The sequence below is a fragment of the Panicum virgatum genome, chromosome 8N (genome assembly GCF_016808335.1).
Source record: "Panicum virgatum strain AP13 chromosome 8N, P.virgatum_v5, whole genome shotgun sequence".
NCBI classification, from domain to species: Eukaryota; Viridiplantae; Streptophyta; class Magnoliopsida; order Poales; family Poaceae; genus Panicum; species Panicum virgatum.
In genome coordinates, this window is record NC_053152.1 from 37,465,911 (window position 1) to 37,478,405 (window position 12,495).

General features: G+C 44.6%; 1 protein-coding gene across 1 annotated transcript; it reads left to right on the plus strand.

Moving 5' to 3' along the window:
• The first annotated feature begins 426 nt into the window (after nucleotides 1-426).
• Nucleotides 427-3,550, plus strand: LOC120686680 (probable xyloglucan endotransglucosylase/hydrolase). Its single transcript, XM_039968891.1, has 3 exons — nucleotides 427-844; nucleotides 983-1,176; nucleotides 2,853-3,550. The coding sequence occupies exons 1-3, from the start codon at nucleotides 548-550 to the stop codon at nucleotides 3,253-3,255; spliced, it is 894 nt and encodes a 297-aa protein (XP_039824825.1). The 5' UTR covers nucleotides 427-547; the 3' UTR covers nucleotides 3,256-3,550.
• Nucleotides 3,551-12,495: the final 8,945 nt, after the last annotated feature.

Below are 12,495 nucleotides of genomic sequence, written 5' to 3' on the forward strand. Positions count from 1 at the left end.
TCGAGACCCACGCCGATCGCATCTCGCAACTCGCGCGTGATCCATGATTGATCTCGATCCATCCATGACATCCACCAATCAATCAGTTTCCCCTCTGTACTTGATCCTGATCCCGCTGGGCCAACCAACCTGACCCGCGCGAGACAAGATCGCTCGCGCCGGCCGCCGCGAGCTCGTCGGCGGCCGCGTCCATGTGACCGCCGACGAGCTTAGCTAGCCGTGGGATCCCATTGCTTTATTGCTTGCCAATTGTCGTAACAGAAAAAGTCGATCAGCAGGGACAGTGACTTAACTTGCCATTAACCTACCCTTTAATCCCTCACCTTTATCTAACCACTCACACTCTAGAACACAAGCTGAGCGACTGCTAGTGCTAGCTGGGCAGCAGCTCGAGCTCTCCCCTATAAATACTCGCGCGCACTACATCCAGTCCCGGCATCCAGCCACTAGCCCGTAGCCACCCCAGTGTGCCGGCCAGACGTGTGCCACTGGGAGTACGTACCTGGTCGAAGCCAAGCGAGAGAGCGTGAGCGCGGGAGAGGATCGGATGGCGGCGGCGCGGTGGGTGCTGGTGGCCGCGGCGGCGGTGGCGGCGCTGGCGGCGACGCGCGCGACGGCGGCGGCGCCGAGGAAGCCGGTGGACGTGCCGTTCCAGCGGAACTACGTGCCGACGTGGGCGGCGGACCACATCCACTACGTCGACGGCGGGCGGGAGGTGCAGCTCTACCTCGACAAGTCCACCGGCACGGGGTTCCAGACGCGGGGCTCCTACCTCTTCGGCCACTTCAGCATGCACATGAAGCTCGTCGGCGGCGACTCCGCCGGCACCGTCACCGCATTCTACGTAAGGCGGCCCTTTTATTTGGTTGCTCTGCTTCTGCTTCTTCTTGCCCCTGCCGGCATTGTCAGTTTCGGAATGCTGCCACTGCTGCTCATGGAGGAGGAGACGCCTGACTTGAGTTCTGCCTGGAACGCGATGCAGCTGTCGTCGCAGAACTCGGAGCACGACGAGATCGACTTCGAGTTCCTGGGCAACCGGACGGGGCAGCCCTACATCCTGCAGACCAACGTGTTCACCGGCGGCAAGGGCGACCGCGAGCAGAGGATCTACCTCTGGTTCGACCCCACCAAGGAGTACCACTCCTACTCCGTCCTCTGGAACCTCTACATGATCGCGTAAGCACACGCATCTCTCTCTCCTTCTCACTTCTCAGGGGTGTTTTGGAATAGGAACTAAAAAAAAGTCTCTTTTTAATATTTAGAAATATTAAATAAAGGTTAATTATAAATCTAATTGCAGAATTTTAGGGCTAAATTGCGAGACGAATCTAATGAGGCATCTTAATCTATGATTAGCGAATGGTTACTGTAGCATCACTGTAGCAAATATGAATTAAGTAAGCTCATTAGATTCGTCTCGCGAAAAAGCACTCAGCTGTCAAAAAACATTTATAAACAAATTTTATTTAATACTATAAAATAGTAAGATTTCTTTCGATGTGACAGTGACTTCTGACAAAATTTGGGTTCCAAACAGGGCCTCAGTCGCTGCCACATTGCTGCATTTTTGCTCATAGTTACCGCGGCTAAATTAAAAGAGCTGTAAAAATTCCATTTTTTTTTGCTCCCTGCTGGCTCACCGGTGATGGTATTGGTCTGGTATGGTCGGATAGGACTGCACAGTACTGAAAAAGATGCTGCCTTGCTCATCCATGTGCAGCCGATCGCTGCTCACGGCCGCCCGTGCAGGCCTTTCTCTGCAACCCTGCACACCACCAACACTGTGCCAATGCCATGGCCCCGGCCGGAGCACAGCACCAGTTTTTTCTTATGGATCGGTAAACGCCGGTTACCGCCGATTTTTACCGATACCGCTACTAGTCGGCAATGCATACCGGCGGTAAATTTCGAAAATTTTTGCCCGAATTTAAAATTTTCAAAAATATTTGAAATAAAAAAGGAAAAAATATGGTAAGAAAGTAGAGATGGCATACATCATTCTAATATAGAACATGTTCAAATATTTGACTGTTTCGGCACTCAAAAAAATAAAAAAACTTTCGGACCGGTAATCCCGAGCGGTATCCTCTAATCCCGAGCGGTATTCGGCGTTTTCCGAGTGGAAATCGGCGCGTTTGGACCAGAAACCACTGCATTGTGAGTATTTCTTGATTTTACATTGATTTTTAGATGTTTGTTGTGTAGCTATATTCAAAAACATGTGTTCATATTAGCTATATGGATCCATTTGTTCATGGTAGTTGGATGTTAATTTGTTCATTTTAGCTATATGTATATATGTGTGTTCATATTTCAAATATGTACATATATTTTCATTTGTTCATTTGGACCGGAAACCACAACTATGTATTATATATATTGACGATGATGGTTTGTGAGGACTATGGTTGTGATGATTTGCATGGACTATTGTTGTGATAATCTATATGGACTATGGATGTGAATTTCTATTTTTATGGATATGAACTTCTATTCTATGTATGTGTAAATGTTATATAATTGTTTGATATATACCATCAGTAATGATATTTACAAAATTACAGTGAAATGCTGCCAAAATTTTTAATTTTCCAAAGTCATACGGTGTTTACCGGTTAAAAATGACGATTACCGGTCGGTAAACATCGATTATCAGTCGGTAAACAACGGTTACCGGTTTTTTGAATTTGAATTGTCATTTCGAGTGGTTTCTAGCGGTTTTCGGCGATTTACCGCCGGTTTACCGATACCGCTAGTTGGCGAAAATCGCTTTACCGTCGGTCAGGAGAACCCTGCACAGCACTGATCTGATCGATCCCAACTGCTGAACAATGCGCCGCATCCGCATGCAGGTTCTTCGTGGACGACGTGCCGATCCGGGTGTTCAAGAACAGCAGCGGCGAGCTGGATGTGCGGTACCCGTTCAGCCAGCCGATGAAGCTCTACTCGAGCCTGTGGAACGCCGACGACTGGGCGACGCGCGGCGGGCGGGAGAAGACGGACTGGTCCAACGCGCCCTTCGTCGCCTCCTACCGCGGCTTCCACGTCGACGGCTGCGAGGCCTCCGCCGAGGCCCGCTTCTGCGCCACCCAGGGCGCGTGCTGGTGGGACCAGCCCGAGTTCCGGGACCTCGACGCCGCCCAGTACCGCAAGCTCCGGGAGGTCCGCCAGCGCTACACCATCTACAACTACTGCACCGACCGCGACCGCTACGCCGCCATGCCGCCCGAGTGCGCGCGCGACCGCGACGTCTGAAGTGGGGGCCGACAGCCGAGCCGGCCGGACGGCCGGTGGTCCGGCGCCGCCGCCGGTGTGCCAGGGGAGGAAGCTACAGGGACGCTTTGCATTGTTAGGCGCTGCAGCTGCAGGATTGAGCAGCCTGATGTATGGTATTGGACTATTGGTTGGTATTTGTGTTTGCGTGGGCTTCAGACATTCAGACAGGCCGTGGCACGCGTGTGTCTGTGTGTGTGAGCACATACATGATGTGCTGTACTGTATTGTTTGTATCATCCCAGATCAAAAATCAATTGATATTGGCATTTGCATACCTGAGTTGTTGGTATTGAAATTTGGAAGAAAAAAAATATCGGTCCTGCTGTTGCCGTGTTCGTCCATTGCCATTGCTGCTTCAGGCTTTCAGTTTACTGAACACTGCTAACTAGAAAAGGCCAAGAACAGCAAAGGGATCTCGGGCTCTCCGTTCCAAACATTTGCATTGTTCGTGTCGCGCGCGCGTGCGCGGCGACAAGAGGAAAAGGGCGGCGGCGAGACCACCACCACCGTGGTCGTTCCAGGAACCAAAGGCAAGGCCTGTACTGAACCGAGATGTACTCTGCCAGGATCTCGTGGCGCCGGCCGCGGATCCTCGCGGCGGCCGGTACGCGCGCGCGCTCGTCGTCGGCGCCGCCCCTACAGGCTACGGCCGCCGGCGATTAATGAACGGGATAAGTCTATTTTACAACCTCGAACTAGTCAAGAAGTCTATTTTTCAACCTCCAACTACGAAACCGGGTAACATAGGCCCTCGAACTGGCAAAACCGTCCGAATCACCCCCTCGATCACTGTAGCAAACTGTTTTGAGGGCGGTTTTGCTACAGTACATTTCCGAATTTCTGGAATTTCACACCTCTCAATTAAATAATAAAGAAAGCATAGTTAATATTGTCTAAAAATCATGATATTTTTTGGGAGGTAAATAAAAAGACAAAGAATTTATTTTGGCTAGATGTGATACATTAAACATAATGAAATTTGAATTATAAAATTTTAAAAATGGGTAGAATTCAAAATTCCTTGAATTTTTGGGTTAGCTAAACCTTTGATAAAAATAAAATAAAAATATGATAATTCATAATTTTTTATTTAGTTTAATAAGGTATTTTTTATTGGCCCAAGTTTTTATGAAAGTTTTTGAATTCCTTCGCAATGCTCAAATTTGAATCAAATTTGATTCCTCAAATTTTAATTTATGAATATTCTATAGAACTTGGGCCAATAAAAAGTACCTAACTAAACTAAATAAAAAATTATGAATTATCATATTTTTAATGCATTTTTATCGTAGGTTTAGCTGACCTAAATATTCAAGAAATTTTAAATTCTACCTATTTTTAAAATTTTATAATTCAAATTCCTTTATGTCTATTGTAGCACATCTAGCCAAAATAGATTTCTTGTCTTTTTATCTACCTCCCAAAAAAATATCATGATTTTTAGACAATATTAACTATGCTTTCTTTATTATTTAATTGAGAGGTGTGAAATTCCAGAAATTCGGAAATATTACTGTAGCAAAACCGCCCTCAAAACAGTTTGCTACAGTGATCGAGGGGTGATTCGGACGATTTTACCAGTTCGAGGACCTATGTTACCCGGTTTCGTAGTTAGAGGTTGAAAAACGGACTGAACCGGCCGGCGAGCTGGCGCGCAACGTGGAGCCATGTTCGAATGTCTGCGGATGGCGCCAACGGCCGCTGCTGCCAACGCTGTCCTGTAATTTAATCCGCAGCAGGAAGGTGCGCAGTGCAGGGCTGCTGCAGCCTATCGGTATCAGCATGTCCTACTACTACTGTGAGTCTGTGATCCTGTCCTGGTGTCCTGGACGTTATCCTGACCGCGGGACAGGCTCGGATTCTTTTCCTTGTTGTTCTTTTTTTTAAGGAGGAACGTTTTTTACGGCAACGCAGCAGCAGGAGAGCTGCTGAAGGAGATTCTGGAGATGGCAGGCAAATGGGTGCGTTCAGATTTCCAGGCAGGTTTATGGCAAGCAGAAAACGGTGTCAGCAAATTTAGTCATTAGAATCCCTAATTCACCCTACTATGCCTAGGGCTCAACAGTCATCTCTATCTGCGTCTCTATCTCTACTATGGCCCTATTTAGATTTTTACCCGTAAACCCCGTAAACGCAAAAAAACCATCACATCGAATATTTCGACACATGCATGAAGTACTAGATGAAGTCTATTTACAAAACTTTTTGCAGAAATAGGCTGTAAATCGCAAGACGAATCTAATGAGCCTACTTAATCCATGATTTGCAACAGTAATGCTACAGTAACTATCCGCTAATTATTGATTAATTATGAATTAATTAGCATCATTAGATTCGTCTCGCGATTTACAACCCATCTGTGAAAAAAATTTTGTAAATAGATTTCATTTAGTACTTCAAATTAGCAAGATTCCAACGCAAAAAAAATTTACGCTTGAACTAAACACGGCCTATATATCTCTATCTTCATCTCTATCTCTATCTTTACTTATTTTTAAAGCAAATAATGTTTCCTTAGTCCATCATGCTAATTAAAATCTAAACAAATCAATCGAAATCCTAATCAGAACTCGAACAAATAATTCGGAATCCCAATTGGAACACGGATAATTAATATCTCGTATAATCACGGCACAGATGATGTGGATGAAACAAAGTTGATGGTATTATGTAGGTATATTATATTACCCGTAGCAACGTATGGGTGGAATATATTTTTTGGTCCATCAATTGGAGCCCTAATCGGAATTCTGGTGACCCTAGGTTGAGTTAAGGGTGGTCCGATGGCCTCAGCGGGCTCGTGATGGACTTGACAGACTTTTTGTTTTTTTTTGGTTTTTTCTATTTGATTAATTGAGGCAGTCATTCAACCGACTCCGAAAATGCTTCATTTACTGTGGTCTAATTTAACACTAGCTAGACCAGACTGACTACATCCGTCCTGCCAATGTTTTGGCGCTGTCGTTTGTAACAAACATGGCCCCATTAGACCATTTCGAGTGATTTTAGTGATCAAGTGACAACGCAATCAATAGGACTAATAAGTTTGTGAGATCAAATTTGTTAGATTTCTTAGATCCCATGGATGACGTCCAATTCACCGTCAAGGCATCCAATAATTCACCGTCGAGGCGTCCAATCCACCGTTGAGACATTCAAGTAGTCAAGTCGCAGTGAAAAAAAGAGATAAGAATATATTTGGACTGTCCAAATAACTGCTGCAACCAGTTGGGCAAGTGCATGGAGGGAACATGATTTTGAGTACCACCGGAAGTTCTGGTGGGCCATCGGATCATCCGATGACCCCCTGACCGGAAGGTCCGAAGCCTAAGGATCGGGCAAATATATTGTGCATCTTGGATTCAGTTGGAAAACTCAGTACTATCGGAAAGTCCGATGCCCCCCAATAATAGCCATCGGACTAAGCACCGGAGCATCACAGAGAGCATGTCAAGGGCGCAACAGCAGAGCCTTCAGCACCGAATGTTCCGGGAGCTGTCGGAGCAAGGCGTTGAAGCAATGACGCCAGCACTATTGTGCCACGAGCAGACAAAGCTTCAGCACCGGAAGGTCTGATGCCCCATCAGAGTATAGCATTGGATCTTCAGATGACTATCACGTCAGCTGTCAGACTGCCAACGGCTACTATTCAGACGCAATGTGACCGGAAGGACCGACGACCCCCCCCCCCCCCCCCCCCAATCGGAAGTTTCGATGCCTATGCAGAAAAAGGGACAACAAGTAGTTAGAGTTGATGGCCTATATAAGCGCCCCGACCATTTTCAAGTTGCTAGAGTTCTGAGAAGCTACACCACACTAGAGAAATTCTCCAAGCCAACCAAAGAGCTACTTGATCAAATCCTTAGGTTTAGCACAAGCTTTAAGAGTGTTAGTGCTAGATTAGCTCTTGTGTGAGTGAGTGAGGAAGGTGTTGTGCCTTGTATTGTGGTTCTAGAGTGAACCAACAGTTGTACTCAGGGTGCCGGCCCCTTGGTGTGACATCCCAACCCAAGGCCTAATAGGATTAATAGGATACTCATACCAACAAGTTGTACCGTCTATTACGAAAGCCGGTCTCCAAAGAACTCCGAGGTTAAGCGTGCTTGGCCCGGAGAAATTTGGGATGGGCGACTGACCTGGAAGTTCTTCCCGAGTGGGCATAAGTGAGGACAAAATATGCAGAAAAGACTTATGTTGGTCTGTAAGGATAGTCTATGTCCTGGATAAGCTGCCAGATGTAAGCAGGCCCAGCCTCGGGGAGGAGGGACAAAGTCCTACCCGATCACAACAAACATGATTCTAACTTAAAAAACAAAATCTACCTCTAAATAGAATATTCCCTGCCAAACCAAAGCCAACGCGCTGTACGGTCACCTTGCCAAATCCATCGTTCCTGCCCAAGCAGAACCTTTTCTCCTTTGCAAACTCAATCTTGACACGTGTTAAATTTTGGTGTCAACATCCCCGCTCCGAGAAAGAGCGTCACGGCCTCCCTCCTCCGCTCGCAGCCGTGGAAGGCGCGCATGGCGTGGAGGTCGGTGGCAGTGGTGCCGGGGCAGGCACAACAGCTATTCTAGAGCCCATGGCTGAAGTCGTGACCGTCGTGGAGGTGGTAAGGGTAGCCGCCCTAGGCCGGCTGCTGGGCTGCGGCGGCGCGATGCCGTCTCCACCAATGCCACCGTAGAAGCAGCATCAAGACTACGACTTGGAATCCAAACTCGGCGACGACGAGGGCAGCAGGACCAGCACGCTGGCCCACGAATTCAAGGTTTTTTCATTGAATTTCTTCTTCTTTTACTGATTCATTTTGATTATTGTTTTGATTTGATCTCTTGTTCTTTCTTTTATTGTCTGTAGTTTGTTCTTGTGACTCACTAGGGTTCATCCAATTGCATAATCCATCGAGGACAGTGAACGCGGCTAGCGGCGGCGCTCGATTTCGGGCCAGGTTTGTTGGCTCCCAATCTTTTCTCCATTTGATCCATCGATCGATTTGGGTCTTTATAAATATAAAATTATTATTAGCTTTTAATTTTTTAAGACACGTGCCTGTGGTACGTGCATCTCCAATAGTACATTAAAATTATCGAATGGTTCCAAAAAATTACCAAATTTTTACACAAAATGATTTATATTGTCTACTGGCTATAGAAAATTTTTTTGAAGTCAAACCCAAATTTGATCGTCACTTCCACTCCAAACCTAACCGCATCCTTCTCAACTCTCTGATTCTTCTTCGCAGATGTTTCCATTTGTAAGCATTGATTGTGACAAAATTGCCAAACCCACTCAAGTTTTTACCACAACCTCCACATATGATATCATGAGATATTGACAAATCTTATAATTTTTCAGGCTCCAATTGCTTTTTTTAGAATTTTAAAATCATTCGAATACACGTTCATGGTCGTATTTCCTGGACAAAATGCTCAAAATTTCTTTTCATTTGATATGTAAGACCTCAAACTATGTTAAATAATATGAATATCATTTTCCAATCATTTTATTATATTATTTCACTTGCGGTTCAAATTTGACTTGATTCAAAAAATTGCTTGAAATGCAATAAATTAGTTAAATATAACAAATAAATACAAAAAGGTACCAAATTTTAACATGGAGTACCACATGTTGTATGTGAAGAGTATCAAAAGTTTTGAGGTGATAAGACAAAAAATTTATTATTTTGCCGTGTGCTAAAATAAAACACATGGCAAATTATTATTTTTGCCTTGTGCCATGAAAAACACACGGAAAACTATTTCTTTGCCGTGTGCAAAACAAAAAAAGCACACGGCGAACCATTTATTTGCCATGTGTTACATTTTTGCCGTGTGTACACATGATAAAAAGGTTATTTGCCGTGTGCCCGATAGAAAGCACACGGTAAACTACCGAGCACATGGCAAACAGTCGGATTCCGGTAGTGATACAAATAGGTCTCATATTTTGGGTCCTATTATTGGAGACAGTCTTAGGTGAGATATATAGAGTCGTGGATATTGATTCCTTCACTCACTACTACAGAACAGGCTTTTGGTCCAGACCATTTGTCCCCACTGCCGTTGGACCCGGGACCAAAGGGGGCTTTTGTCCCGGGTCCAACGGCTAGCCCGGCAGGAGGGGAGTCAGGGGCCTTTTGTCCCGGTTGGAGCTACCAACCGGGATGAAAGGGCGGTTGGTGGCTCCAACCGTGACTTGGGCCTTTTGTCCCGGTTGGAACCACCAACCGGGACAAAAGAAGTGCATCTGTCCCGGGTGTAGCCAATGACCGGGATAAAACACTCATGTCCATCTATTTTATCTCTCTCCCCTCTCTGCCGACAGTCCACACCATCCATTAATTCCTTGCCTTATCTTCTTCCCTCCCCTCCCCTCTCCCTCTCCTCCCTCTCTTTTCTTCCTCTAGCTTAAGGTCGATCTGCGCAAGGCGGCGGCGAGATGCGCGGGGCCACGGCGGAGCAGCGCACGAAGGCGGTGGCGCGGGGCCGCAGCGGCAATGCCCGGCGGCCACGTCGCGGGGCCGCCGCTAGCAGCGGCCGTGGCCCGTGGCACTGGGGCGACGCGGTGGTGCGGGACCCGGCGAGCAGCGCCCGGCGGCCATGGCGCTGGGCCGCGGAGAGTTGAGGAGGCGGCGCTGGGCTACGGCGAGCGTTCCTCTTTTTTTTTTCTTTTTTTTTTCTTCAATGATTCTGGGATTGAAATTATGTGAATGATTTGGGATAGATTATATGCATGATTTGTTTGTGGATTTCGATTGTGATTGGTTTCGTGAATGATTTTATCACTGAGAATAAAGGATTTGGAAAAGTGAGAGCCGGCATGTGAGCGAGCGTGAGCGAGCCGCAGGCGAGGTCGGGGCTGGGAGATTCTTTTTTTTTTTATTTTGGAAAAATATCTTTGGTCCCGGGTCGGGAGCTATCGGGACAAATGGACATAGCGCATTAGTCCCGGATGCTCAATCCCGGTTGAAAAATCAGGATAAAAGCCTGTTGACAACCGGGACTAAAGCGCGTAGTAGTGACTAGGAGTCAACCGTTTGATCCGTTGTCATCTACTCGGCAGCGTTGTATAAAGACCGCTCAGCTACGATTCATGTTTACCGAGTGGACGATTCATGTGAGATATGCGCCAATTCTATTCATCGTACATGCTACGGCGAGCTGTCGCCGAAGACAGCATACGCACGCCCAGTTCAGCTATTTATTCATTGCCCGTTTCTTCTTTCTTCCTTATCCCTAGGTTATCCTGTAGATTAGCTACATGATATTTTATAGATTATCGTGCAAATACGACGTGAACCCTAGGACCCGTAGTTCAAAACGTGATTGTCCAAATCAAATCTTGTTTGCATTTTTGTGTTAGTTACAAGAAGATCTTTAAAACCAGACCATGTTTGACTACATTTAGATGATATTTTTCAAAAATACTTGTATTTGTTTCAGAATAATTCTTTTCACACAACAGCTAGTTCTGTTCCCATGATAATTCCTATTTTTGATTTATTTTATTTTTTTTATTATTTCGAACAATATCTTTCGGTGGAACATTTTTATTTGTTCCAAAACAAATTCTATTCTAAGAGTGAATCGAACAAGAATGATTTTCTTAATCAGACTGTCGCAATTTCACCATCCAGTTATTCTAACTATAAAACTTTCCCAACATATTCAATGGTGATATTATTCTGAAGATAACATGAGCAACATTGCAATCCAAGTTTAATTTTTACAAATGATTTATGTGATATCCGTAGTTGACAAAATTGCTATTCAAATTAAACTTTGATCAAACCAATTGATTTAGATGGTAAAATTTGAAAAACATAGACCACATTTATTTTTTTCAAACTATTTGTTTTGTTCTTGGATCATTTTCTATTTTTGATCGAGTAATTTTATTTTGTATTCCAGAGGTGGAACATTTTCAATTGTCTCAGAACAATTTCAATTGCTAAATTAAATATTTTTAATTATTCTAGAGTATTTTTTCCAGAATAATTATTCTCTTAAAATATGTTTTCTTCTTCTTGGAACAATATATTTTGATGTGACATTTTTATTTGTTCTTATTTTTTTCAAAAAATACTATTACTTGTTCCAGAACTATTTATTATCTCACGAGTTATTGTTAGAGAAGAATTTAACGTAGATTACATGTGCAGTGCATAATCACTTTTTTATGTCCTTGATGCATGTGCGGCACTACGGGATCCGGTATGTTTGCCGTGTGCTAGAGAATGCCAAATTCCAAGTGGCAAATCCTTTGCCATTTGTAACACACGGCAAAGGCCTCACGGCATTCAAACATCAGTAAAGACGGTCTTTGCCGTGTGCCTTTTATCGGGCACACGATAAAAAAAAATAGCGTGACGGCGGATGATGTGAAACATCAACTTTGCCGTGTGCCCTGACGGTTGGCACATGGCAAACACCCGATCTTTGCCATGTGCTGTGATGAAAACAAACGGCAAAGAGCCGATTTTTACCATGTGCAGTGATGGAAACACACGGCAAATTCGATTACTTAAATTAAATGACTAAATATAGCAAAAATAATGAGAAATTTACCAAAGTTTAATATGGAGCAACATGTACTGCATATGTATACAAGAAAAAGTATGGAGGGCAAATTCAATTTTTTTTCAACAACTTTGCCGTGTGCTCAAAATTAAACACTTGGCAAAACAAAAAGGCACACGGCAATTTTTTTGTTTGCCGAGTGCTTTACCTTGGCACACGGCAAAACGGGGCGCCGCTAGACGGTGTGGTTGGATGTTACTCAGGGCCGCCCCTGTGTTTTTTGGGGCCCGGGGCAAAACCAAAATTGGAGGCCCCAAATAAACAAAACCTTCCAACTAGTTTATATCAGTTGCAAAGTTTATTTCGATGCATTATAAAAAAAATTCTTATGGTGAAAACAATTGCATATAAGTACATCAAAAGTATAACTGGCATCCCTAATCCCTATCTCTTGAACAGATGAAAATCCTACTAAAGCTCTTTAGAACAAAAGGAAACAAAGATTACAATACTGATTGAGATTTTATAGAAAAAAAAAGGAAAGGATTATGCAAAAATATGATACATACTGAATCAAGCGCTAATTAGTTTGGGAATTGGGATCGATCCTTCCTACCTTCCTTCAGGCATTAGGGCCTTAGGGGAAATCAATCTGCTGAGGGTGAGGGAGCAAGGGGATCTGCGATTTGGGTGCGGT

Bases quoted from the DNA above. Each gene is read 5' to 3' on its own strand.
- LOC120686680 (XM_039968891.1), top strand. From the start codon at position 548: ATGGCGGCGGCGCGGTGGGTGCTGGTGGCCGCGGCGGCGGTGGCGGCG. The intron at 845-982 runs GTAAGGCGGCCC...AACGCGATGCAG, and splicing joins GCACCGTCACCGCATTCTAC to CTGTCGTCGCAGAACTCGGA. The intron at 1,177-2,852 runs GTAAGCACACGC...ATCCGCATGCAG, and splicing joins TGGAACCTCTACATGATCGC to GTTCTTCGTGGACGACGTGC.